General features: G+C 42.7%; 4 protein-coding genes across 5 annotated transcripts; 2 read left to right on the top strand and 2 right to left on the bottom strand.

Annotated features, from left to right (window-relative positions):
- Positions 1-82: 82 nt before the first annotated feature.
- On the bottom strand, positions 83-1,453 carry snrnp25 (small nuclear ribonucleoprotein 25). The gene is made up of 5 exons (XM_084036585.1): positions 1,033-1,453; positions 769-859; positions 577-682; positions 425-499; positions 83-353 (listed from the first exon to the last, which is right to left on the bottom strand). The coding sequence occupies exons 1-5, from the start codon at positions 1,243-1,245 to the stop codon at positions 296-298; spliced, it is 543 nt and encodes a 180-aa protein (XP_083892711.1). The 5' UTR covers positions 1,246-1,453; the 3' UTR covers positions 83-295.
- A 205-nt stretch (positions 1,454-1,658) lies between these two features.
- Positions 1,659-4,287, top strand: polr3k (polymerase (RNA) III (DNA directed) polypeptide K). Its single transcript, XM_084036586.1, has 3 exons — positions 1,659-1,894; positions 1,999-2,086; positions 2,898-4,287. The coding sequence occupies exons 1-3, from the start codon at positions 1,784-1,786 to the stop codon at positions 3,023-3,025; spliced, it is 327 nt and encodes a 108-aa protein (XP_083892712.1). The 5' UTR covers positions 1,659-1,783; the 3' UTR covers positions 3,026-4,287.
- cdip1 (cell death-inducing p53 target 1) lies at positions 3,207-7,113 on the bottom strand. The gene is made up of 6 exons (XM_084036584.1): positions 7,039-7,113; positions 6,310-6,338; positions 5,813-5,962; positions 5,409-5,546; positions 4,925-5,201; positions 3,207-4,831 (listed from the first exon to the last, which is right to left on the bottom strand). The coding sequence occupies exons 3-6, from the start codon at positions 5,886-5,888 to the stop codon at positions 4,720-4,722; spliced, it is 603 nt and encodes a 200-aa protein (XP_083892710.1). The 5' UTR covers positions 5,889-5,962; positions 6,310-6,338; positions 7,039-7,113; the 3' UTR covers positions 3,207-4,719.
- A 4,580-nt stretch (positions 7,114-11,693) lies between these two features.
- Positions 11,694-19,272, top strand: LOC311031598 (E3 ubiquitin-protein ligase MGRN1-like). Of its 2 annotated transcripts, XM_084037962.1 has the most exons (17): positions 11,694-12,046; positions 12,798-12,916; positions 13,065-13,153; positions 13,236-13,382; positions 13,884-14,001; positions 14,213-14,279; positions 14,402-14,445; positions 14,543-14,590; positions 14,766-14,834; positions 14,938-15,097; positions 15,220-15,329; positions 15,975-16,189; positions 16,420-16,531; positions 16,613-16,658; positions 16,745-16,849; positions 17,172-17,215; positions 18,004-19,272. In XM_084037962.1, the coding sequence occupies exons 1-16, from the start codon at positions 11,959-11,961 to the stop codon at positions 17,210-17,212; spliced, it is 1,578 nt and encodes a 525-aa protein (XP_083894088.1). In that variant the 5' UTR covers positions 11,694-11,958; the 3' UTR covers positions 17,213-17,215; positions 18,004-19,272. The 2 variants fall into 2 exon arrangements, with proteins under 2 accessions (XP_083894088.1, XP_083894087.1); XM_084037961.1 differs by lacking the exon at positions 17,172-17,215 and having other exon boundaries at positions 11,695-12,046.
- Positions 19,273-24,625: the final 5,353 nt, after the last annotated feature.

The following is a 24,625-nucleotide window of genomic DNA, read 5'->3' as shown; positions in this document are numbered from 1 at the left end:
TATTCAAATCACACGAGTACAACTGCCCTCTTTCATCAGTTAACAGAATGTTCTTGTTGAGAAGCAAGTAAAACACAAAAAGAACACTGTAATATGTTTTAATGTTTTTGGACAACTATACAACATCATGGCAGTAAAAAATATCTCCAGATATCTTATATACATGTGACCATATGGATACAAAGATATGTCAAAACACTTCAAATCATCGTGTAATTTACAGTCTGGAGGGGCAAGTAGTACAAAATATGAAGTGGTGTTTTTAACTGATGTGACAAACGTTGGATGTGACGTTTCACTTTTTCCTGAGTCTCTTCATGAACGTGACCTCGTCTCTGTTCCTGACTCCATAGCTGAACACAAAGAAACACACAGTCAAACATTGTGGAGGATTAGAGCATCTCAAGTTATTTCACACACTTACTCTTTAAGCCTCATCTTGTCGTCTTCGAGCTTTTCACCATGAAACACTAACTGGTAAGTTCTCCACACGTATCTCCTGTCAAAGAAACGAGGCGTCAGTTTGTCCGCTCAGGCTTTAATGAATGTCACATGTGTGTTTGTGAGTGTATTTACCAGCTGACATGTTTAACTCCACCTTCACGTTGTTGTTTCAGCTCCATGAACCTGCGGATGGCCTTCTTCAGATCCAGGACTGTGGCGTTCTGCACCACCACTATGGCTTCGGGAGGAACGGTGCTTTTTCAAGGTATGGTTAACAACAAATAAATCATTGTGAACATTCCAGTAAAATAAGTCAACACTCACGCATTATCTCTCCATCCGCCTTTAAAACCTTCACGGTCATCGCTTGACCGTACTCCAAAGCAATCTGGGAGTTGACCTCCTCCAGGGTCACCTAAAGGTGAAGATCAGGTCTCATTTCAGGGAAAGCAACAGGAATGTGAACGTAATGCATGTCTATGTGATATTTCTCTATTTCAACATTAACTAAAATGTGTTTTTTCTGCATATATTATATTATTATTATTATATATTATTATTATATTATGTATGACGGATCTAACTAACCTGAATTGGCAGATCACAGAGTAAAGGGTCCTGCACAAGTCGAGCGAGGCCCTCCTCGAAAATATCCAGGATCTCCGAGTGAGGAAGAGCCTCCTCGTCCTCCTCCTCGTCCTCCTCCTCCTCCTCCGCGTCTAAAGCCTCCATCTCTTTCACGTCTTCGGACTCACTCTTCACAGCCAGTCCTCCTCCATCAGTGTCCTGACTCTCCTCCATCACCGTCAGCCACTAAAGTCGTCCAAACAACGTTTTTGTCGGTTTTATAATCTTAAACCGCTAAATATTAAATCAATAAACTGGTTAAAACACTATAATGTTTAGTTTCAGACTCGGATTAAACAAAAACGTCTGATAAACGCATTTAGCGGATTGTATTTGGCTGTTTTAAAAAGACCGGAAGTAAACAAACTGTGTACCGCGGAAGAATACGTACCGGAAGGCAACCGTAGCTCAATACAAATGGATCCTCTTTGTGAAACGTATTCAGACTCCCACTTTGGTATTTTATTATATGTTAAATGTTATTGTTATTTAAGTTTATTTATTGTACTAATTTTGAGGGTATCGTTGGTATTATTTATGATAAAACCAACTCCCTTTCCTCATATCTCGTTTCCCACCGAGCGATAAAAAGCGTAGGACCAGCCGCTTCCGCTACTCCGCATGCGCCGGACTGCTCACAGCAGAGCGTTAATTAAACCGTGTTTCTGTGTGTTCCGCTGCGTTTATATGAATCTATTGGTTTCCGGGTAACATGCTTCTCTTTTGTCCAACCTGCGGGAACGTGTTGATCGTGGAGGAAGGACAGAAGTGCATGAGATTCGCCTGTAACACCTGCCCCTACGTCCACAACATCACACGGAAGGTGAGCACACGTCACGTACACATGATGTAACCTCGCTATGACGTTGTAATGTTTATATCTGTAGGTAATAACGAATATAATGATGAACCCGTTCTTCCCTTCAGGTAAACAACAGGAAGTTCCCCAAGCTGAAGGAGGTGGATGATGTTCTCGGTGGAGCTGCAGCGTGGGAAAACGTGGACTCGACTGCTGGTAAGTGACGTCACAACACTGGTGTGTCTTCGGTTTAATGCTGGTGGTCCTGGGTCTCCTGTATATTATTCCTCAGACTTTAACTCTCTTGTGATGCATGTTTTCTTACATGATTATGTCACACAAAATGATTTCCACGTTAAAATCAGGATGTCATTTTATTCTAATCCATCAGTGAAACTCACGTTTTCTCAAGTTAAACTATCCTTTACTCTAAAAGCAGCTGAAATCCATCATGTTTTAAATTGATAATTGTTCAAAACAATGAAAAAGAATTAACTAAAAACATAAAATACATTATAAGTATGGCAGAGGATATGATTTATGGAGAAGGGTGGGATTAAATAAGTGTATACTTCTCCCCACTCCTTTGTAGAGTTGTAAAAAAAGGGATTTATTTTCTCTGTGCTTTAATATTTTATTTTCCGTATGACACCTGACATGTTTGATATAAAAAACCTGAAACTTAAAAGCGTAAAATGTGACGTTTCTCACGATTGAAACACTGATGTTAACAGTGTGGAGATTATTCTGCGTGTTGTTTTAGTTTATTCATTTACTTGTAATCTTGTAGCACATTTAACATCTAACTGTTTAACTTTCTAGTAATCCATTGACCTCGTCGATTCCTTGAGTGTATTATTCTTACTGATAATCAGTTGTACTTCTCTATACTCAAGGAAATGTTTTTCTTTGGTGTATTTTACAGCTGTATCGTCTCATACTTTTGCACTCTGTAAACCAAATAACTCCACTATTTCTTGTGACTGCAGGCTGACTCCTCTTTAATTTTATTTGTGTTTTTTTTCAGAAACGTGTCCTAAGTGTGGACATCTTCGGGCGTATTTCATGCAGATTCAGACCCGATCAGCTGATGAACCGATGACAACGTTCTACAAATGCTGTGCTATCCAGTGTGGACACAGATGGAGAGACTGAAGCCGTTGCACTTTGAGAATCGTAATGTATTTAATGCTTACGTGGCAAAGATACTCCCCTTTTTTTGAGCCTATAATGATCCTCTGGCGATTTTCTTTTTGTACTTATATTTACATACAATATTCACTTTGCAGGCATAGTTCATTTTCCACAGAACATTAAAATGAGTTTCAAGGAAAAGTCATGTTCTGATTTTTATTGATAAAATAGTACCTGTATACAACAGTCAAACAAATTTTTGACTTACATAAATTATACATATCACAGACATTTAGAGAGCAATGCAGGCCAGCATTATCCACAACAATGGCATACTTTGTATTAAAAGTTCAATGCAATCCTTCAACTGAAAATTCACGTTCTTGCACAGCTTAGCGAGCCTCATGAAGAAAAGAAACCGAATGCATAGTCAGGGAACTAGCCGGTGAGAATTATGTGTGTGTGTGGTTCATGCAGACAAACTGCACTTTGTGAGTGACGGTGAACCGCAGGTCGGGCATGCTGCGTGAGCATACGATGGTCGTTTCATAGTTACTGGTAATCTGAATGAAATCACAATGTTATTTTGCGAAAACGTCTGATACAATCATTAATTTGACGGTTATTCTTAGCAGAGGTCACTATTTAGTATTGGTCAAAAGACATCTGCATTTATTGTCTAACATGCATCCAAGCAATCCAGGTAAGATTAAAGAGCGTATGCCGTAATAGGAGGGTTCCAGGCTAAACCATGTGATAATGATGGTGCCACCGCTGGTATTTGTTTCCTAACGTACTTTTCTAGAGTGGACACTAGACTGCTAAGTGTGTCTCAGTAAACCTTGTTGTCTACTTTAAGTCTCCTAAAATGAAACACTTACTTCATGACACCGCAAGTCCTCAAAGCCCAAAATCTCTCACACTCAACGACGGCTGAGGTTTTTAATGAATGCATCAGAGGGCGAGATTAAATTCCAACTTAAAGTGCAAATCTTCGCTTTATCATCAAAATTAAGAACATCATGGACAGAGGGCGGTAACCGTAAATCACTAAACATTTCTGTGACTGACCGAAGCCCTAAAGAGTCATAAATATAGCAAGTAACATCAATCTCGGGCATTCCCAAGCAAAAACACCAGTGTATCGAGCTGAAAAACGGTACTTTAGTTTGCTCACATTCAAAAAGGGGATAATGATCAAAGGAACAAAATGATCAGACATGGACAAAACAGTTCAGTTCTTGTTAAAATAAAAGGTTAAAATATTTAAAATAAATACAAAATGAACACGAAAGCTAGCCCAGCATGTTTGACTTCAATAAGCTTCTCGGCAAAATTCACAGGTTGATTCAAAAAAGTGACCTATTTTCACAGCTTTCGCTATCTTCGGCTGTCTATCCAGAATCTCCGCCCCCGCCATGAACACGCGTGACATCACACTTTTCTCCATACAGATGCACCCATGTACCCACTGCCTATCCATCACCATGGATGTCTTTAGTTTACATATTCTGTAGTTCAGTGAGATCTGTACATTTCAAATGTTAAGATGAAAGAATTATGCAGATATATACATTAATATTCAGTGAACTTATGAGAAAACTGCACTTACAATTTAAGAGAGCTACACAACACTTGAAAAATGTCACTACCAGCGGGAGGAGCTGCGAGTTAATGTGTGTGTGCATGTACAGGTAGCATACAGCGGTCGGTGGTTAGCATATACGCTTGTATGTGTAAATGTAGCCCTTACAGTAAGGGCAGGTGTGCGTCACATCCTTGAGGTCATCGATCAGACAGGGAATCAAGCAGCAGCCGAGATCACATCTGGAAATGAGGAGGAGACAGATGATTACCACGACGCCACAAAAACCCACCACCAACAACGAGGAGATGACCTCAAACCGGCATCCTACTTACCCTACGAAGAAGCAGAAGAGGCAGAAGAGTGTGTTCATGAGGCCGACGTCGTGGGAGATGCGGGTGACGATCGCCTGCTGACAGTGCGGACACACGGTCTGCACCGGGGAGGTCTGGAACATTTCCCCCTGCAGCACGGTCACCGTGGTGGCTGCTCCCGGGGGGGCCAGGACGGTCGCTGTGTGACCCCCCATGTGGACAAAGTGACTGGGACCGGGGCCCATCTGTCCCGGCATCGGGTGAGGAAAGTGACCAGGCGGAGGGGGGTAGGCGCCACCTTTTTTACAGAAATGACACTCAATATACTGCGTATGGGTTTTAGACACACAGATTAACTTGTAATGATTGCTGACAATTAAGTTATTTATCGGGATCGTTAGGCTGAGCTGAAAGCTGAATAAACATAGCTCTATGTAAAGGGGATCATATGACGTTGTTTGTCAGCTTGTTTGGATGCGTTGTGTGTTTGTTCATATATGCAGACCTTGTGGAAGAGGCATGGGCATGGGCATGGGTCCGTCTCCAGGGACATGTGGAGGAAGGAAGCCTGGGTGTGTGGCCTCATAGGGTGGAGGACCGTAGTCTGGAGGAAGGGGCTGTCCCTGTATTGGAGCATTTCTTACTGAAAGATAACAAAAAGAAGAGGCATTAAAGACACAGGTTTGAGTCATGCAACAATAATCATTTTGCATTTATTCCATCTTGCATTTAAGTAGATACAATTGCACCTTCTATTTTTGCAGTTTGTATTTAATTGGTGGTGTGTTTTTAAAAAAAAGCTGTTTTCTTAGGGTCGAGGTTAGTGAGTCAAGAGGTGAGCAAACACACAGAGTGTTTGTTTTAAAATTTGAATGGAGCTACAGAGCGGCTCGTGCATGTTTGCGTTACCTGGTTGTCCGTTCTTCTCCTCGATGAGCGGGGCACTGGGACCTCCGGGGTACGGAGGAGGAGGGTCACTGGACATACTGGCCGGAAGTCTGTAAAGGGAAAGGGGTTGGACTCGGAGCTCCCAACAGAACTCTCTGCTGGACTTTGATCCTATGAGGACAAAAAAAAACCCACATAAAACAGTTTGAGTCCCGTGGCTCAGTCTCTGACACAAACCTCCCCAACGTCATAGAAGTTGAGCAACTTTTGTGATGGGAAACTGACTTCTGTTGCCCTGATATTATTGAGGCAACCGGTAGTTACGTGATTTTGCTATGATAGCGTGACTGAGAGTTGAGCAAAAGTTTTAACACAGACACACAATAAAAAGGAACTGTGAATATCCTGTTGCACAAAAATCATGTTGCTCAAAATCTGTTTGCGAGACTAAATGTGTTTTACGGTAAACGGCCGTGACATATTCAAAGGGAAACGCTGATAAGCAGAAACATATTTACCTGCAACAGGTCGAAGAATGTGTCACAACCTGTAATATGACGACAATGTCCGTCACTTTAAACAACAACAACAACAACAACAACAACAAACACCTTGAATGTCAACAACACAACCGCCCGCTGAGCGCAAGTTAAACACGAGTGGCACCAGAAAGACCGTAAATAAAACATGAATCCATGCTAACGCAGCTAGCCTAGCCAGCTAGCTGATGTGTTTTTTAATCCTTCGCCAGATAATCCAGCTCACAGCGACTTGCACAACTAACCATGAATAACTTGGTTACGTAACGGGGGCTAGCGGAAACCCGGCGTCGATGTCAACTAGAAATCCTTCCGCGTTCCTCACCGTATTATTACGGTGTTATTATTAACGGTTACCGTTACCTGAGCTAGCGGACTTACGTTAACGGTGCTAATGTTGGCTAGTTGGAGCAGCTGTATCACCTGCCTCACCTGCCTCTCGTCACATCGGTGGAGGGTCGACAGGTTTTTTTTCCGGTTAGGTAACTCGGTTTGTTTGTTTGTTCAGTTAAGGTGTGTTTGTTTGTTTGTTTGTTTTTTTGCTAGCTTGTCGTTAGCCTAGCTAGCTAGCCGAGCTTGCGGCGCCATTCTGTGCCCAGAAACAACAGACAGCAGGAGATGATGTCCGAAACGTGCAAACGAAGGCATTAAACGCCGCACAGCGTTGTTTAAAAACGCTGGTTTCTCGTGTAAAGAGAGACGGATTACCTGGTTGTGTGAGAGACGCAGCCGCCCGCTGTGTGACTGGAGAGGTTTGACGTTGGCGTCACCGTGATGTCAGTCCACATCCGCTGAGACGGATTTACACCCTACGTCATCATGTTTCACACATGCAGGCGAATTACAGACACATATGTGTAAAAAAACAATGAAGCAAGTGCTTTTCATGAATTGGTCTTCTGATTTAAACCAATAAATGTGATTTACACTCATATTACCTTAAAAAAATAAGTATGTAAAATAACAATTTATTTTGATATATAGAGATAAAGTATGATCTGATCCTGACATAATTAACAAATCAGGTATAAGGTTATAATCAAGTGTTCATATTTATATATAAAAAGTGTCACAGCCCCTGTATGTACCTTTTCAGGGCCTGTGCTGGGCAGTCTCTCTCCTCCTTTCTCTCCTTTTCTCTCTCCTCCTCTCTCTCCTCAGATCCGGGGCTGATTGGAGTATGGGGCTCTAATTAGGGCAACTCAGGACACCTGGCCAGTGTCCTGAGTGGTGGTGGTGAAAAGCCCTGTCTTTTACCATTTGAGGGATTCCTGAGGACGGCAGCGCTTGTTTTTGCTTCTTGTGGCGTTACCTTTTTGTTCGAGCCAGGTCCAATGGAGGTGGAGTTGGGTTCAGCATCTGATGAACACGAACAAGAGATTTGATGAGCACACTGCTGAGGGAGAAGGAGGAGGAGGGACGCGGCCCATGAGCCAGGTCGTGTCAAATTGGGTGCTCGTCCTGGTTCTATTTGCTGAAGTTTCAGTGGATAGTGGTTGGACTTGGTGTTTTCGTGGTGGCTGCTAGAGTGCTGCACACCTGAGTGTTAATAACCCTTTGTCCCTTGCTTGGTGTAAGTAGGGGGGGAGGTTAGAAGGATACATTGCTTCAGTGGAAAGGTGAGAAGTGTTGCCTCTTTATACTACTAATGGTGTAGTTGTAGTTCGAAGCTCTGATGGTAATTGGTTCTTGAGGAAGTGCATGGTTTAATGTTGAGTGGTAATTGGTTCTAGCTTTAAAGCAGGTTGTTTTATTAATCTGTTTTGTATGGGCTGGTTGGCTTGTGCTGCTCGTCAAGGTAGGCGTCTTTTGTGGTCACATCAGATTATGCGTTTCCCCCTCTGGTAGGCTTACAGCATTTTCCCTTTGGAACCTGCTTGGCTGTGTCTGTAGTGCGGGTTGACAGCGGTTAGAGCGGTTGGCTCGGGGGCACGTCCATGGTTTTGGTGGCGTTGCCAGATGACTGGTCGCGTCACCACACCAGTGGGTTTAAGTGCATAAGTACCCACCGCCAGATTCCCTGAAGACTAGGGTTGAGTTAGTTGAGATTAGTATTGGCTAGGCAGTTTAGTTAGGGGGGGGGACATGCATACCTGGTAGGGTGAATAAGTACCCTTAGCACACTAACTACGCTTGCTTGGGGATGCAGCACAGGCTTTGCTGGGGGCACTTAGTTTCCTTGACCTGCTCTGATAAAAAATACAGCCTTAATGGTAATTGAGATGGTAAAAGTCACTCGTCCTTTATTTTTTTCCCCTTTTCTCAATTTGTATCGATTTTTTTCCCTTGTATGTTGGTTCTTGTGTCAATATGGCTGATTTTGCTGATTTTGTGGACACTCCGAGGTTGGAGACATTGAACAAGTTCACCAAAGAACAGTTACTCAAAGTAGTAGACCACTATAATATAGGGATCAGTGATAAAAGGTTGGGTAAAGAGGTGGTGAAATCTGAAATTAAAGCTTCTCTGAGTGACCTAGGAATCCTGACCCTGACTGAAGAGGAGCCTCGTCCTGCTCCAGAAGAGAAGTGGCCTGGTGAACCTGGTGAAGGTTTGTTCCAACCTCCGGTGATGGTAACAGGTAATCTCGAGCAATTTAAAAACACATTACCTGAACACATTGCTAATCACATCAGCAACAAAGAAGTGAAAACGGCAGCGAGTGCTGCCGCATTGGCAGACGAATATGTGCTGAGGCACAGGCGTGGTTTTGTTGAGCGGCGCGCGTTTAGCCAGCATCCACGTGCTGGTAGTGATAATGACCCTGAGGACGGAGCCCATTAGGTAAGGGTTGGGAGTGGGGCCTAGTGTGTTTAGGACACAGTGACTGTTTATGTCCCCTTCCTCTACTTGTTCTGTCTGTTCCTGCCTTCTGTCTTCCTCCTCTTAAATGCTCACAGAAATCCTGGGCAAATCTCTGTTGCTGAGGAGCGAGGGCTAGGTGTGCTGGGGCAGATGGTGCTGGTTGTACTGGAGACTTATTATGGGGCAAGTATCTGTTAACTAAAAAATAATAATAATAATAATTGTCATTGAAGATGGTCTGACATTTTGTTATGTAATTCTTGTTGGGTATAGTGTCATAAGTTCATGGTATTCCTTTGTGTATTGTTGCGTATGCATTGTTTGTGTAGCAGCTGGATGTAACCGTTATTTCGGTCCCCTATATGGGACCTCTTCTAAGGGCACCGTTGAGGAGATCCGCGAGAAGGGCCCGGCGCGAGTCCAGAGACGCCGGGGGCGACGTAGGCCATCGCCCCACCCTTCCGAACGGCGTTCGCCCATCCCTTAGGACCGACTGACCCATGTTCAACTGCTGTTCACATGGAACCCTTCTCCACTTCGGCCTTCAAAGTTCTCGTTTGGATATTTGCTACCAAGATCTGCACCCGCGGCGGCCCTTCTCCTCCTTCTCCCTCAGCAGTGTGCTCATCAAACCTCTCGTTTGTGTTCATCAGATGCTGAACCCAGCTCCACCTCCATTGGACCTGGCTCATAGGCCGCGTCAAAAAAGGAGGAAGCACACGGTTTAGAGTTAACAAAACTTAGACGAACAAAAAGGTAACGCCACAAGAAGCAAAACAAGCGCTGCCGTCCTCAGGAATCCCTCAAATGGTAAAAGACGGGGCTTTTCACCACCACCACCACACAGAACACTGGCCAGGTGTCCTGAGTTGCCCTAATTAGAGCCCCATACTCCAATCAGCCCCGGATCTGAGGAGAGAGAGGAGGAGAGAGACTGCCCAGCACAGGCCCTGAAAGGTACCTACAGGGGCTGTGACAAAAGTGATTGGACTGTGATTAAATGTTTGAGTTTTGGGCGTTAATTTCAGTGTTTTAGATTAGAAAGTGATTTGCTGCCCCCCGGTGGTCACAGAGGTGAACTGCAAGATCACGTTCAATTCGTGACTATAGACTGTGTATGTGTGTTAATTAAAGTATAATCGATTTTTTAAAAACGCATTATTTGTGTGATTGTTGAAATTAGTAACATTAGCACTAGTATTGGTGATTTTTGTATTAATAGAACTGTATAATAACAGGCTTCTCGAGTCGAGTCTCGTATAGAAAACTGTTGGCCAAAGTTTCTTTAGAAACGTAGGGTTGGATGCCCTCTGGTGGCCACAGTGAAGAACTGCCATGTTCAATTAGTCAAGGTAGCGTCAATGTAGACTTAAAAATATGCAACCACTTCCGGCAATACTTTCAAACTAATATGACCACGATAAAACGAAAAGACAATTATGAAATGATCCATTTAATGGTCGGCACAGCTATAATAACTATCTACACATCCTTCAATGTCATTTCTAAAGACATTGATTCTGATATTTACTATTGTTGATTTCCACACCATCACTTTATGATGTTTTTTTTATTTTAATTATTATTTCTGTTCCGTTATTTTCATGATACTCAACGGAAGTGTATATCTTCTGCATTGACGCTGATTTGATCAATGTAATGTAATGATTCACTGTGGCCACTAGATGCCAGTACACACCGTGATTCTGACAACACTCAGGTCAGCGGGCTGACTTGTCTAACCAACGACAAGAATACAACGTTAATAAAACGGCTACATAAAAACAATAATTACCAAGATTGCTGCTGCTGTTGGTTAATGTCTCTTTTAAAAAATTGTACAAATATAAATTAATAACTACTTGAGACCATTATTTAGAAACACGAGTATACGCTGCCCTCCAGTGGTCACAATGAGGAACTGCAATATCACATCAAATTCGTGACTAACATTTAGTGTTAATAAAGGTATAAATTGTATTTACGTCAATATTTAAAACTCAATATTATAGTATAACTATTTGTATCAATATATCCGTCTTAACAACAATTTGACCTGGGGAAACTGCAAAACTCTATTAAACCGCTAAGTCAGTATATGTAGCGCTGCCCTCTAGTGGCCGCAGTGAGGAACTGTATAATTAGTCAAAGTTGCGTCAATGTAAACATTAAACAAATATGTGGATGCTTCCTGTAAATCCTTTCAAAATAAGAGTTTTAACCAAACTAAAAGAGCAGATCCATCTCCTCATATTGATCATAATACTTTTATACTGTGGCAGAAATGTAATGCTGCTGTTCTACACTGTGTCCACTGGAGGGCAGTAAACAAACTCGCGCCAGACACAATACCAAAACGTAGGCGTAGTATACTAGGCGTCTCTTTTGATTTTGCTTCAGTATTATTTTTATTTAATTCGTATAAAATCATTATCTTTTCCCCTTTGCCCCCCTGACCCTTCCCCTCTCCTGACCCCCTCCCCGCCGGGCGGTCCCAACACACAGAGCGAACGCCCCCGCTTGGAGACAGCCAATCAGATTGCCTCTCTGCTACGTTCGCAGGGCTCTGGCAAAAACAACAGCCCGTCTCTCAATCGCCCCGATTTGTTTCCTTAGCATTAGCATTAGCATTCGCAGCATAGCCAGCGATCAAACTGAACGTGTAACATGTCGAATTAACGAAGTCTTTCGTACATGGTCGACGTTGCCGTTGTCTTGGCAACAGTGAACGTTTGAAGGGCAGAGCGAAGCCGAGCTGTGACGCGCTGTTAGCTGCCCAAGCTGCTAGCTCGCTAGCTAACATCGGCGATCCCGAGGAGAATCATGGGGTCCATACTGAGTCGCAGGATCGCTGGTGTCGAGGACATCGACATCCAGGCCAACTCGGCCTACCGATTCCCCCCGAAATCTGGTAAGTGGTGTTTTTTGGTGTGAATCCAGATGTTTTATCGTAATCGCGGAGCAGCTTTTTATAAACATGGAGGCAGCGAGCTTCACGTTGACGTTAGCTAGCGTTAGCTGGGCTGTAATCGGTGTTTATTTTCTGTTATTATCACATGCCGGTGTTTACAGTTGGATAATAATTAGAATCACGTCACGTTATGAGGGTAGAGAAGTGTCACCGATATTCAGAACACCTTCCGGGTTATTGTTGTTGTTTCCATGCATCTCATTGAATCTGTGAGTCGAGGAAGCAGCGATGCTCAGAGACAAACACATGTCAACAGATTAGTTTCAGCCTCCAGAAAGACATCTTTAGTGTGTTTATTGATGGTTAAAATTGTGTTCAGATATAGATATTTGAAAGGTCATGTTCATGTTTACAACACTCATGTTTAGAGATTAATACGTTTCAGAGTTGATCCCATTTAGCCTCTTTATATGTATTTGTCTCTCTGAATGATACACATACAGTAAATGCAAACAAACTACCAGTCTGAAGTTGTTTTGATGACTGCATTATTAAACATGTTGCTCAAAAGAGTCATATTACACTTCAGCCAACACGTTGTAAAGCTAAACCCTTTATTTTTTTACAGGAAGATCATTAGAAGTAACTGCATACATTGAGATATCGCTCACATTGATAAAGAAATATAGAAAAGAAAGAAAATCTTCAGTGTAAATTATTATTCATGGTTTGTTTTTACTCTTGGCCTCAGGGAATTACTTTGCCAGCCATTTCTTCATGGGAGGAGAGAAGTTTGACACGCCGCATCCAGAGGGATACCTCTTTGGGGAAAACATGGACCTGAATTTTCTTGGAAATAGGCCAGTTCAGGTGAAAACTAACTTCTTTATCCCAGTTCTTTGAATCATCTGAGATCCTTTAAAATGCAGGATGCACTTCTACGTTTCATGTCAGTAATATGATTAGTCGGACCATGTTAATCGCTTAAATATCATCATCATATTTGTTATTTTGCTAGTTTCCATATGTGACACCCGCGCCCCACGAGCCGGTGAAAACCCTGAGGAGTCTGGTCAACATTAGGAAGGACTCTCTGCGTCTGGTCAGGTAAAGATAACGATGATTAAAATTCACAGTCAAATGAATCATTTCCACCGTGCCGACATTAAGCCCGTCACTGTACTCGTAGGTATAAAGATGACTCTGATGCACCGGTGGAGGAAGGGGGGAAACCAAAGGTTCAGTACGGCGTGGAGTTCACCTTCGATGCCGATGCGCGGGTGGCCATCACCCTCTACTGCCAAGCCTTCGAGGAGTTTTCCAACGGGATGGCAGTGTAAGAGCTCCTTTTTTTTAATGGGACTGGATCAGAAAGCTTTAGCTATTAATAAGGGCGACACATAATCTGACTGTTATCTTGCTTTGTTTCATTTAAATGTAATTCTATCACATGAACAACTATCTGTCAATGAGAGGATCAGTTGTTCACACACGAACACGCAAACTTGAGCCGGAGGCATTTAAACTGAGTTGCATGGATAGGGAGGTTCAAGCCTCGGAGCACAAAGACTAGAATAGATACAGTGGCTCCTTAGCAACCGGTTGCCATGGATACTGCCGACGAGACTTTGAAGGAGATGAAAGTAACAGTTTGCACTGAAGTTATTGTTACGATGAGATGAGACAGAAAGACGAAACATTTTTTACAGGATTTAAAGTTGTTTTGTTATTCTTTATGTGGATGTTGTCTGTGGACACTCATGCCTGCATTGAGTACTTAGAGATGATTTAGTGATAAATATTACTGACACATTTTCTTATAACATACCGTTTGCAGGTACAGCCCAAAGAATCCGTTGCTGGTCTCTGAAACTGTGCATTACAAGCGAGGGGTGAGCCAACAGTTCTCCATGCCAGCTTTCAAAATAGATTTCACCGAGTGGAAAGAGGAAGATGTAAGTATTCTAAATATTACTTTTATTGGAAAATGTTTTTTAAACAATACATTTTAGTAATTATAGCATACGTCTGTAGGGAACGAGCTTGAAACAAAAGAAAGTGTGAAGGCCAAAGCATCAACTGTTCTTATGTTTCCACTGAAACAGCGTTTGTCTCTTATTCAGGATTTTTATTGTCTTAAAATCATTGTCTCTTTTTCCCTCAAAGCTGAACTTTGACCTCGACCGGGGAGTGTTTCCCATGGTGATCCAAGCGGTGGTTGATGAGGGGGATGGTAGGTCACGAGAGCTGCACGACAGTCAGCACTATTGAGACCGGCTTCACAAACACAAACACATTTAATTCACATCTGGATGAACATCGGTACAAACCACAATACTGTGTGTTCTTTTCAAGATTGCCTCGGACATGCTCACGTGCTCTTGGCAGCCTTTGAACGAGTATGTATACTTCTAAAAAATATATATATATATATATTTTATATCTGGATACAGCATTATTTTTAGGAGCTGAAACCTGTTTGTTTTTCACCTCCAGCATGTCGATGGCAGCTTCTCCGTCAAGCCTCTGAAGCAGAAGCAAATTGTAGGTTCATGAATTTTCTTATTTCCATTATGAACCATATCATTATTAATTAGATAATAATAAGTGGCATATATATTATATATATCCTGACTTTCAGTCAGTAAATTGAGAAGCACATACTGTATGTGCTGCTTCCCCCTCCAGCCTTCCTCACACTGTTTCCGTCTCACTGCAGGTGGACCGTGTGAGCTACCTCTTACAGGAGATCTACGGGATTGAGAACAAAAACAACCAAGAAACCAAGGTTTCAGCAAAGAATTCTCCCTTAAACATGAATCACAATGCTATAAATGTCACATAATGTTTTATTCGTGTGGCTTATTGGTTTGATGTTGTGTGTTTCTCAGCCATCAGATGATGAGAACAGTGACAACAGCAACGAGTGTGTTGTGTGTCTGTCTGACCTGCGAGATACACTCATCCTGCCCTGCAGACATCTGTGTCTCTGCAACTCCTGTGCCGACACGCTGCGTTACCAGGCCAACAACTGTCCCATCTGCAGGCTGCGTAAGAACTCTAACATGAAGTCATGCTCTTTAGGGTGCTGTTTGACGATAAACATAATTCATTTATGATGCATTGTGTGTCTATTTGTTGTGCTTAACCCGAGCGGCTGTGTGTCTCCCCAGCCTTCAGAGCTTTGCTGCAGATCAGAGCTGTGAGGAAAAAGCCTGGTGCTCTTTCCCCCGTGTCCTTCAGCCCCGTTCTGGCTCAGACGATGGACCACGACGAGCACTCAGTGAGTCTCACGTGCATCAGTTATAAGAGAAATCAGGCAACGATGTGTTGATGCATTAAGGGAAACGAGGCTACGTGTTTATCTTTATTGTGCTGTGAAGTTCTGCAGTGAAAACATTGTAAGGGGAACTTCTTTAATTCACAATCTTTAGTCGAAAGAAGTTCATTCCTACCAACTGTGTTTCAAACCGAGTCCTATAAAAAAAAAAAGGAAGACGTTGTCTAGATTTATATCATTTTTTATTGAGCAGCAAGTTAATATTTTGTGGTTTATGATAATGTCATAAAGAGTCATAATAAACGCTGCCGAATGGTTTAATGTAGACCAGAGATGTGTGAGACATTTAGCCACCAAAAGCCGACTCGTTGCTCCACAAAGGATTCAAAAATAGATTTGTACATTTCTTTGTTCTTTCTTCTTTTGTTTGCTAATATTGCCATCACAGCTGGCATGTTGTCCAGCAACTATTTGTGTTAAATGTGAACTGTATGTCAGCGCAGACTAATGGCTTCAGCTCCCCGGAGTTAAACTCACCTCTGAATGAAGTAGATCAATCTTTTTTATAGTGCTTGTTATTAATATACAGTCGTTTATTACTCACCAGGGCATTATTACCACCAGTCCTCATCCATGTCTCTTCTGCAGGGCACAGACTCGGTTCCTCCCGGCTTCGAACCGATCTCGCTGCTGGAGGCTCTGAACGGTCTGCGGTCCGTGTCTCCTCCCATCCCATCGGCCCCCCTCTATGATGAAATCAACTTCTCCGGGGGTCCGGGGGGCGACGGCAGGGCGCTCAGCTCCCCGGAGCATATAAGTGATGGAAGTGTGCAGAAAGGAAAAGTCAGCAAGTCACCTGACAGGTATGATAACACGAAAACATTACTGTTGGAGATCAGGAAATGATGTCACCAGATTTACACAATGACCCCTTTAATAGAACAATTAGTGGAGGATGTGATTTTCTTCGTCATGGTGTTATTGTAGAATGTGCTGTTAAATGAGTCCATGTCGGTCGCTCTGATTGATTGAATGACCTCTTCTACTTGTGTTTCCTGTATTCATGGATGCTCTGCTTTGTCCACCTCTCCAGCACCCTCAGATCTCCATCCTCTCCCATCCAGGAAGAAGATGAGGAGAAGCTGTCCGAGATGTCTGACGCTCAGCCACAAACACTGCTGTCCAGCAGCCCCGCCCCCACTGACGTAAGCATCCACTATAATCCACCTGATGTTTAAACTCTGCTGCTCACAAAAGCTTGAACCAGATGTTTGTCCCTCTTTCAGGCCACGGCCACCGAGGACGTGGCTGAATCCTTGTCTCCGGATGATGGTGAGTTTTCTTGTTTGAGAGTCACAACTCTGGTAAAGATGTGTTGGCTTTGAGGGTTTGATTTAGTGACGTACTTTGTGATGCAGATGACAGGATGCATTCTGGGGGAGACATCCTACAGGACTGCAGCAGTGAACACAGCAGCTTGACCAAGACGGAGAGCGACCCAGCAGGCGATTTGTCTCTGCCAGGTGAGAAATTCTCTGCCTGAACACAGGAAAGGAAACAGGAAGCACAGTGTATGTCATCCCCTTATGTATAAAGCCAGAAACAGTGTAGATCTGTATGTTCAGACAACTTAGAGCTGATTAAAGTATCACCTAGTTATTGCTCACTTTTGACTCATTCTTAGTTCTGGTTCTCTAACATTTCTCTTCAAAAATCCAAGACTCGAGGCTGTGATTCTGCGTGCTTTGCATCTAACCTGTGTGCTCTTCTGCTTCTCTGTTTCCTAACATTCCTCTTCCGTTCCCTGCCTTCCTGTCTTTTTTCGCACCGGCTCACTTTGGGCAGCTCTAGGTCCTGATTCCTGCTCTATTGGTATGGAGGAATAACTGGTATGTAGGCTTTCCTGTCTGCTCTGCTTCTCTGTGTTTGAGACTCTACTGCTCTCAATGAATCCCATTTTCCTTAAAGTCCCAGTCGGCAAGTCCGGCGGATCGAGGGCACTCTGTCAGATTTTAAATGTTTCCAACTCTCAGGCTCCTCCCCCTCGACCACCGAGCTCCTCCCCCTCGACCACTGAGCTCCTCCCCCACGACCACCGAGCTCCTCCCCCTCGACTCCATGACCTTTGAAATCCCTTAGATCACGCCACCTTTGAAACGTGGGTCCGATGTTGACTCTGGTTTTATCACGGGCACCGTCGCCATCTTTCTTTCTTTCCTTCCTTCTTTTCCACCGGTGTTTTCTTTTCCTTGGTTGTTTTGGACCTCCTAAACCGAGGAATTAGAAGCTTGTTGCTACTTCCCTCTGCCTCCCCCCTGTGATAGTGGAACGACCCGAGGGGGGAGGGGCTCTGTGTGTGCACGAACACAGCCCTGCGTGCTGATTGGACAGGATGATCTGGGCGCTGTAGATTTTTTCTAAAACCGGATGATTTATGTTGTTCTATCGGAGCGTAGTGTCGGCTTCAATTAATATGATCAAAAACATGTTGCCGACTGGGATTTAAAAAAAAAAAGTCCTTCGTCAGCTGTCATGGCTATAAAAACAAAACATCCGGTGTGTTATTGTCATGTGAACGGCCCCATCTTATGAAGAATGTCTTACGTACGTCTCTATGTGCATTTTGACTGGACTCTTTAAAGCCACGCTTACATATCTGTTGCTTCTTCGTCTCCAGGGTCGTCGGAGTCGACAGAAAGCCTGAAGAGTCAGAGCACAAACTGCTCCAGCCAGCCTCTCCTGTGTCCCATAAGCAGCCTTCATATGGAAGATGAGCACCTCAACCCCTGACTCTGAGTATTCCCCCCCTCTCATCCATGAGAAGAGATTTATGTGTTACATAGATCACCCAGTCGCTCTACATCTTTTATCCCCACTTCTCTGCCTCAGTGATCAGAGCTAGATGACGGCCCTGAACAGACGTCTAGGACAAAGGAGGACCGTTTGTTCCATCAATGTCAGAAATCTGACTCCTGCAACATGTTTGGTACCTTACTCTATGACTGGTGTTTAAAAATATATATATTGTTTCTCCACATTTCATTAACGGATGGTGTTCAGTTGTGTGTCTTGACCGAGGTTGTGGTCTAGTAACGTGGATTCCAGAGATATTTCACTACCTGTCACGGTGGTTTTTAAGCACACTTACTTTAAATTAAACCTGTAACGCTTCACACTAAATTCAGAAGAATTTATAAATGCAGTCTATGTCTCGATATTGTATTCATCAGTGAAGTAATGACTCGAGAACTTATTTTTACAGTAAGGCTGATGTGGGTTATGAACAGAAATTAAAAAAACATAGTACGTATGTCCATTGGAAGTGTTTTTTGCACTCCGAAGAAATCGTTCATGATTCATTCCTTATAACGAGAGTTGATGATGAAATGAGTTTAGTTAGTCTGTCGTCTTAAACATCTACATGTCACCTTTTTTATTATTATTTCTAATAATGTGATATCTGTATCATAACTGTACTAGAATCCTGTGTAGTTACTTCCAAAAATGTACTCTTGAATATTGCGTTAAAAAGATGCATATATTGAAATGATGGAAGTAGATTGAGTTAACATGCACATTATATAAGACTCGGATAACAAGAGCTACAGATTCACATCCTAACAGCTAAACTCAAAGATAGTTAAAGCCTGCAACAAGCATAGATGCTCCAGCTATGCTGACTCACTCCGGCACAGTAAGTGTGCTTGTTGTCGACGGAGGCAGAGCTCTAGTCTTTTAGTGGCAAATCCAGTGTCTGCTTCTGTGACGTAGCTGAAAAAAAAGGACGGTCGGCCGTCTGTGTGGCTGCAACACCTTTACATAACTCGGTCCTGTATGTGTAGCGCCATGCATATAGATCTATGTGCCTTGATTTGATATGGCTGCCTGCTTGTTGCATTGGACGTTAATGTTCTTATAAATGCTACACTATAAAGCCCGTAGACAGGATTTTTGATGCTGATGTACAGAGCCTTTTTTTCTATCGCAAACTTCATGCTCTTGGAAAAATGTATCTCGTTATTGTTATTGCAATATGACATTTGAAGTGTTCGTTTACTATGTTAGGGCCATGTATCAATTATGCATTTAATCTTACTATTTACATTCATGCAGATTTTAATGTACATTTTTCTTTGGAGAGGACCACACCCGATGCAATAGGTGCAGATTTGCACTTTAATAATTGGGCTAGCATTTGCATGTACATTTGAAGAGGCTTAAACCTCTCATTGCTTTTCAGTAACATGGTTAACCCCCCCCCCCCCCCTCCCCGTGCCATTTCAACTTGACACTGTGCCTTCCTGTTCCTGTTCTGACCACTATTGACCTGGTATCCAGGAAAACTCCACGGCAGGTGGTTTGTGGCTCTCTGTAAAATCAATCTGTCTTTCCTTGTGTGTATGCAGCATGTATATGACAATAAACAAATATACAGTAATTCAGTTTTTGGATGCTTTGTCATCCTTCACAATACTTCATTTGGACATTTCTTCCGACATTCAATATTATGACTTTTTTTCGCGACATACTATACTACGACTTGTTTCCTAACTTTCTACTTGGAGGTCTTGGGTCCTCCCCCCAAACATTTTGTAATTAAGTCGAAGCAATTTCCCACATTCTTCTGTTTTTAGAAGATGTCTCTTCCGTATCTAATGTGTCTTGTTCCTAGAAATGAAGATGAGAATTAAATCGGCCTATCATTGTTATACCGACTTTTTTTTTATAATGCCTTTGCAATAGTAGTTATACGACTGACTACAGAATCAAAACAAGCTTTAGCACAGTGTATATCACATAGTGGCATACAGTCATGATAGCCTAAATATGAATCTGAGCGTGCATTGTTAATTTACACAAGGTTTTTTTCTGCTATTTAAATTATCCGAGTCTCTAACCCTTACCCCAATTTTCACATTTCTGCTTATATCTCAGGAAGGGAGGGTCCTAGAGACTCAAGAGTGTGTGATGTCTGACCCGATTCGACCCTTCTGAACACACCAGTCTTTAGCTTGTGTCTCTACGACTTACCGTTCCGGAGATACAGCTGAAATAAAATAAAGGAATTAACCCGAACCCTGACCCTATAACCACAAACCTAACCCTGACAACAACCCCAATGCTAACCATAACCCTAACCCCAAACACAAACATAACCCGACCCTAAACCTAACCCTGACAACAACCCCAACGCTAACCCTAAACACAAACATAACCCCAACCCTATTTCATTACCATGACAACTATATTTCATGACTATGATCCACCAACAGCGTGTAATGTGAGCAGATTGATGATTAGAAACCAGTATCATCATGAAACCAGGACTGACTTTATATTACTTCAGCAAAGAAGTTGGACTTGAAATGGTTTATTTTATACATGTTTTAAATCATTGGATTAATCATTTGTAAAATCAACAAATTAAGACATGATGGGAAGTGAGGGACTGTGTGTGTGTGTGTGTGTGTGTGTGTGTGTGCGTGTGTGTGTGTGTGTGATGATACACTACCTGACCTCTCAGATTACAGTCAGAGGCGAAGCAAGGCGAGGCCAGAAGACATGAGACGGACAGTTAGAGTGAGAGACAGACAGGCTGAGAGACGGAGAGAGAGACAGTCAAGCCGACAGACAGAGAGACAAACCGTTCAGAGAGACAGGTAGACAGACACGCTGCACAGACTCACATTTACTGGAATTATTGTGGAATAAATACAATTCAGGTAAGCCTGAACCATCATCTGTTTCCCATAGCAGATTGTGTGTGTGTGTGTGTGTGTGTGTGTGTGTGTGTGTGTCCGTGTGCATGTGTGTGTGTGTGTGTGTGTGTGTGTGTGTGTGTGTGTGTGTGTAGTACACCTGCTGTGTTGCTATTAAACTGATACTCTGTCACTGATTTAACTCTGACTCATCATCATATCAGCTGATCACAGTCTTGAAACGGTAAGTAAAAACACTCAGTAATTAGACGGATCCCTCTTCCAGTCACTAAACAGGCCCAGAATCTTTTCCTTCGTCCAGCCTGCGGGTGCTTGTTAGTCCGCCATATTAGTTAAAAAGTTAGAACTGATTTCCTCTCCACGATGAAATCTTCATTAATAATACTAATAATAATACGCTTTACACACAATAAGCAGTGATGACTTCCAGTCCGTAGCTGGTTGTGAACAGGTGGTCTGGAGGATGAAGCGTTACGGATCTCAGCTGATAGAAAGTTCCAGAAGGTTGTACTACGTCTTCACAAGGACAGTCCACCTCCTCACATTCACTCGTTTCCTCTGAGCAGACACCAGGCTTCCTTTTGAAGCAGGCAGAATCAGATCCAGACCAGGATCAGATCCAGGCCAGGATCAGATCCAGGCCAATCACCAGCCATCACCTGCAAACTCATCATTAAAAACACACAAGCAGGAACAGATTAGGAAACAATAACCCAACAATCAATTAAGTAATATAGTATGACTTATAACAGAATATACTGAACCTGAACTCTCTTCACTCACCTGACAGCCTCACCTCTCTGGGATTACCGTGAAGGGATGAATATTAATATGAATGTTGACATGAATGTTGATATGAATGTTGACAGACAGACAGACCGTTTTAAAGCTCAACGAGGAGCTTCAGCTAGTGATGTAGTTCAGAGGTCATCACTACAACACTCCATTTTCGTGGTGGGGAAGTCATGTGACTGTTGTACTTCCTTTATAACCGCAGGTTTACTTCCATTCCATTCTTCAGAAAGAATAAAGTAGTGTTTGTTCCTTCAGGTTATCGTGGTGAACCCAGCATGTGAACTCAGGGTGACATGTTGGGTTCAGAGTTTAACATAAGCTCAGTATTTATAGGCCAACGGTTGAACAAGCTGATCAGGGATCAGATATTAACAACTGCTGCCACCAACAACTGCTGCAGTCCAATATAGCTCAGTGTGGCTGTGGTCAAGCTAACCGCTAACTGAACAGGGTCACACTGAAAGGTTAACAGCCTACCAGAGGAAATAGCATTTAGCTAGTCAGATTAGCACTAGATTCAGTTTAGAATACTATGTACACTATACATGGAGGCAGGGTGTCCTTAATACTGACAGATTATCCCACATATCTGGTTACAACACTGTTGACCGAGATCTGACAGCTAGCTTAAATGTGAATGCTAAGAGCTGCAAACATCTGGTTACACACATGTGAAAGAAAGTAAAACATAAATTAACATCACAAAATGTATTTCATACGTTTCAAATATCCATCCACAGGACAGAGGGACTGTGGTTGTGTGTGTGTGTGTGTGTGTGTGTGTGTGTGTGTGTGTGTGTGTGTGTGTGTGTGTGTGTGTGTGTGTGTGTGCGCATTATTATAACATGAAAACCAGGCAATTTGTCCCTGTGGTGTGTTCAGGTCCTGTGTTTAACATGTACAGTATAGTGTGTATCTATATGTGAACATGGAGGAATGAAGGAAATGTTTTAAAAATGTATTATCATATATGAGGGTTGAACTCAATATAGCTCATCCTAATTATAAATTATAAAGACTATAGTTTTGGTTTGTTTTATTAAAAGAAAACTTAAATTAACATTAAACATTTAAATGACAGTGATACACATCAACGTACGTATTAATTTAGTTACATACACATTGACCTCAATATTAACTGAAATCCTCTGGAGGAATCTGACATTCACTTCCTGTAGGACTGTCAGCGGACAGACACACACACACACACACACACACACACACACACACCCATTATACACACCTACACACAGACACACACAGAGGGGAAGGAGAGAGGAAATGCCAGGCGTCTCTGACTGCGTCCAACAACATTCTACAGTCTACGGTTGCACACACACACACACACACACACACACACACACACACACGATGTACGCATGTCAAGCTGAGAGACTTTTTTCTATCAGTGTGACACAACATCACTCAGGAACAGCAACACTGATAACAGCTATGTGTGTGTGTGTGTGTGTGTGTGTGTGTGTGTGTGTGTGTGTGTGTGTGTGTGTGTGTGTGTGTGTGTGTGTGTTTCCGTGGAGGTCTGTGTGCATTGGCGTGTGTTTGCGTGTGTGTGTGTGTGTGTGTGTGTGTGTCTGTCACCTGTTTGTCTCTGGGAGAAATGTAAAAGAAGCAGTCCAACATTTAATCAACATCACATTTAAAGCTGACCGCAATCCGTTTCATCTCTTTGATGCCAGGACAGCTGCCAGGTTAGCTTAGCTTAGCACAGAGCATGGGAGGAGATGGAAACTGTTAGCTTAGCTTAGCATAAAGCATGGTTCATGTGACCAAAGTCTACTTCCTGTTTCACTGGTTCAACACAGTTTTATAAAGTCTTCACACTTCTTTCATGACTTTAACCGCATCCTGCACAACACTGCAACCTGGTAACAGGGAGACAGGTTGGTGGAGGGAGAAGAGTGGCAGGAAGACAGGTTGGTGGAGGGAGAAGAGTGGCAGGGAGACAGGTTGGTGGAGGGAGAAGAGTGGCAGGGAGACAGGTTGGTGGAGGGAGAAGAGTGGCAGGGAGACAGGTTGGTGGAGGGAGAAGAGTGGCAGGGAGACAGGTTGGTGGAGGGAGAAGAGTGGCAGGGAGACAGGTTGGTGGAGGGAGAAGAGTGGCAGGGAGACAGGTTGGTGGAGAAGAGTGGCAGGGAGACAGGTTGGTGGAGGGAGCCCTATAAGAAGACAAAGAGCTGTAACCTCTGATGAAATAAGAGCCACACTTCTAGACCATGTTGTGACACAGGGGGACATTACAGGAACTGATTTCTGTACTGCAATTGAATTGACCTGAAGGCCCAACAGGAGGAAGAGGAAGGTCAGATGAGCAGGGAAATGCGGTTGAAATGGTTGTTGTCAACATTAGGAAATGACTACAGACATATAAATATATATATATATATATATATATATATATATATATATATATATATATATATATATATATATATATATATATATATATAATAAGAATTTAACTCCTTTCTTTAAAGGAAATATTGATTTATGTAAAGTCACTGAAATAATTTTAACTGTAAAGATGAGTGTACACTGTACACTGTAAAGTGTCTAACTGTGTGTTGATGTTTGATGGTCGTGTTGTTCCTCTCAGTGTATTCTGAGTGACAGTGAGGTTACATTCAGGTGTATTCTGGTTAAGTTGAGGTTAAGTTGTTTAAATTTTCAAAGTTTAAAGTCAGCTTTAAACTTTATACTTACTTTTTGCGACGCCATCTTGTGGTGAAAAAGGATGATGTACCATTAATAAGGATTGTCTCTGAG

This window comes from Eutrigla gurnardus, assembly GCF_963514095.1.
Source record: "Eutrigla gurnardus genome assembly, chromosome: 20".
NCBI classification, from domain to species: Eukaryota; Metazoa; Chordata; class Actinopteri; order Perciformes; family Triglidae; genus Eutrigla; species Eutrigla gurnardus.
Note: the sequence above shows the minus strand (reverse complement) of the source record. Positions and strands in the feature narration are given on the sequence as shown.

Coding starts and splice junctions, on each gene's coding strand:
- LOC311031598 (XM_084037961.1), top strand. CDS start 11,959: ATGGGGTCCATACTGAGTCGCAGGATCGCTGGTGTCGAGGACATCGAC. Junction 12,047..12,797: donor CCGATTCCCCCCGAAATCTG/GTAAGTGGTGTT, acceptor TCTTGGCCTCAG/GGAATTACTTTGCCAGCCAT. Junction 13,154..13,235: donor GACTCTCTGCGTCTGGTCAG/GTAAAGATAACG, acceptor CTGTACTCGTAG/GTATAAAGATGACTCTGATG.
- snrnp25 (XM_084036585.1), bottom strand. CDS start 1,245: ATGGAGGAGAGTCAGGACACTGATGGAGGAGGACTGGCTGTGAAGAGT. Junction 683..768: donor GGCGGATGGAGAGATAATGC/GTGAGTGTTGAC, acceptor TTCCTCCCGAAG/CCATAGTGGTGGTGCAGAAC. Junction 354..424: donor GACAAGATGAGGCTTAAAGA/GTAAGTGTGTGA, acceptor CTTTGTGTTCAG/CTATGGAGTCAGGAACAGAG.
- polr3k (XM_084036586.1), top strand. CDS start 1,784: ATGCTTCTCTTTTGTCCAACCTGCGGGAACGTGTTGATCGTGGAGGAA. Junction 1,895..1,998: donor TCCACAACATCACACGGAAG/GTGAGCACACGT, acceptor TCTTCCCTTCAG/GTAAACAACAGGAAGTTCCC. Junction 2,087..2,897: donor AAACGTGGACTCGACTGCTG/GTAAGTGACGTC, acceptor GTTTTTTTTCAG/AAACGTGTCCTAAGTGTGGA.
- cdip1 (XM_084036584.1), bottom strand. CDS start 5,888: ATGTCCAGTGACCCTCCTCCTCCGTACCCCGGAGGTCCCAGTGCCCCG. Junction 5,547..5,812: donor GGAGAAGAACGGACAACCAG/GTAACGCAAACA, acceptor GTTATCTTTCAG/TAAGAAATGCTCCAATACAG. Junction 4,832..4,924: donor CTCTTCTGCTTCTTCGTAGG/GTAAGTAGGATG, acceptor CCTCATTTCCAG/ATGTGATCTCGGCTGCTGCT.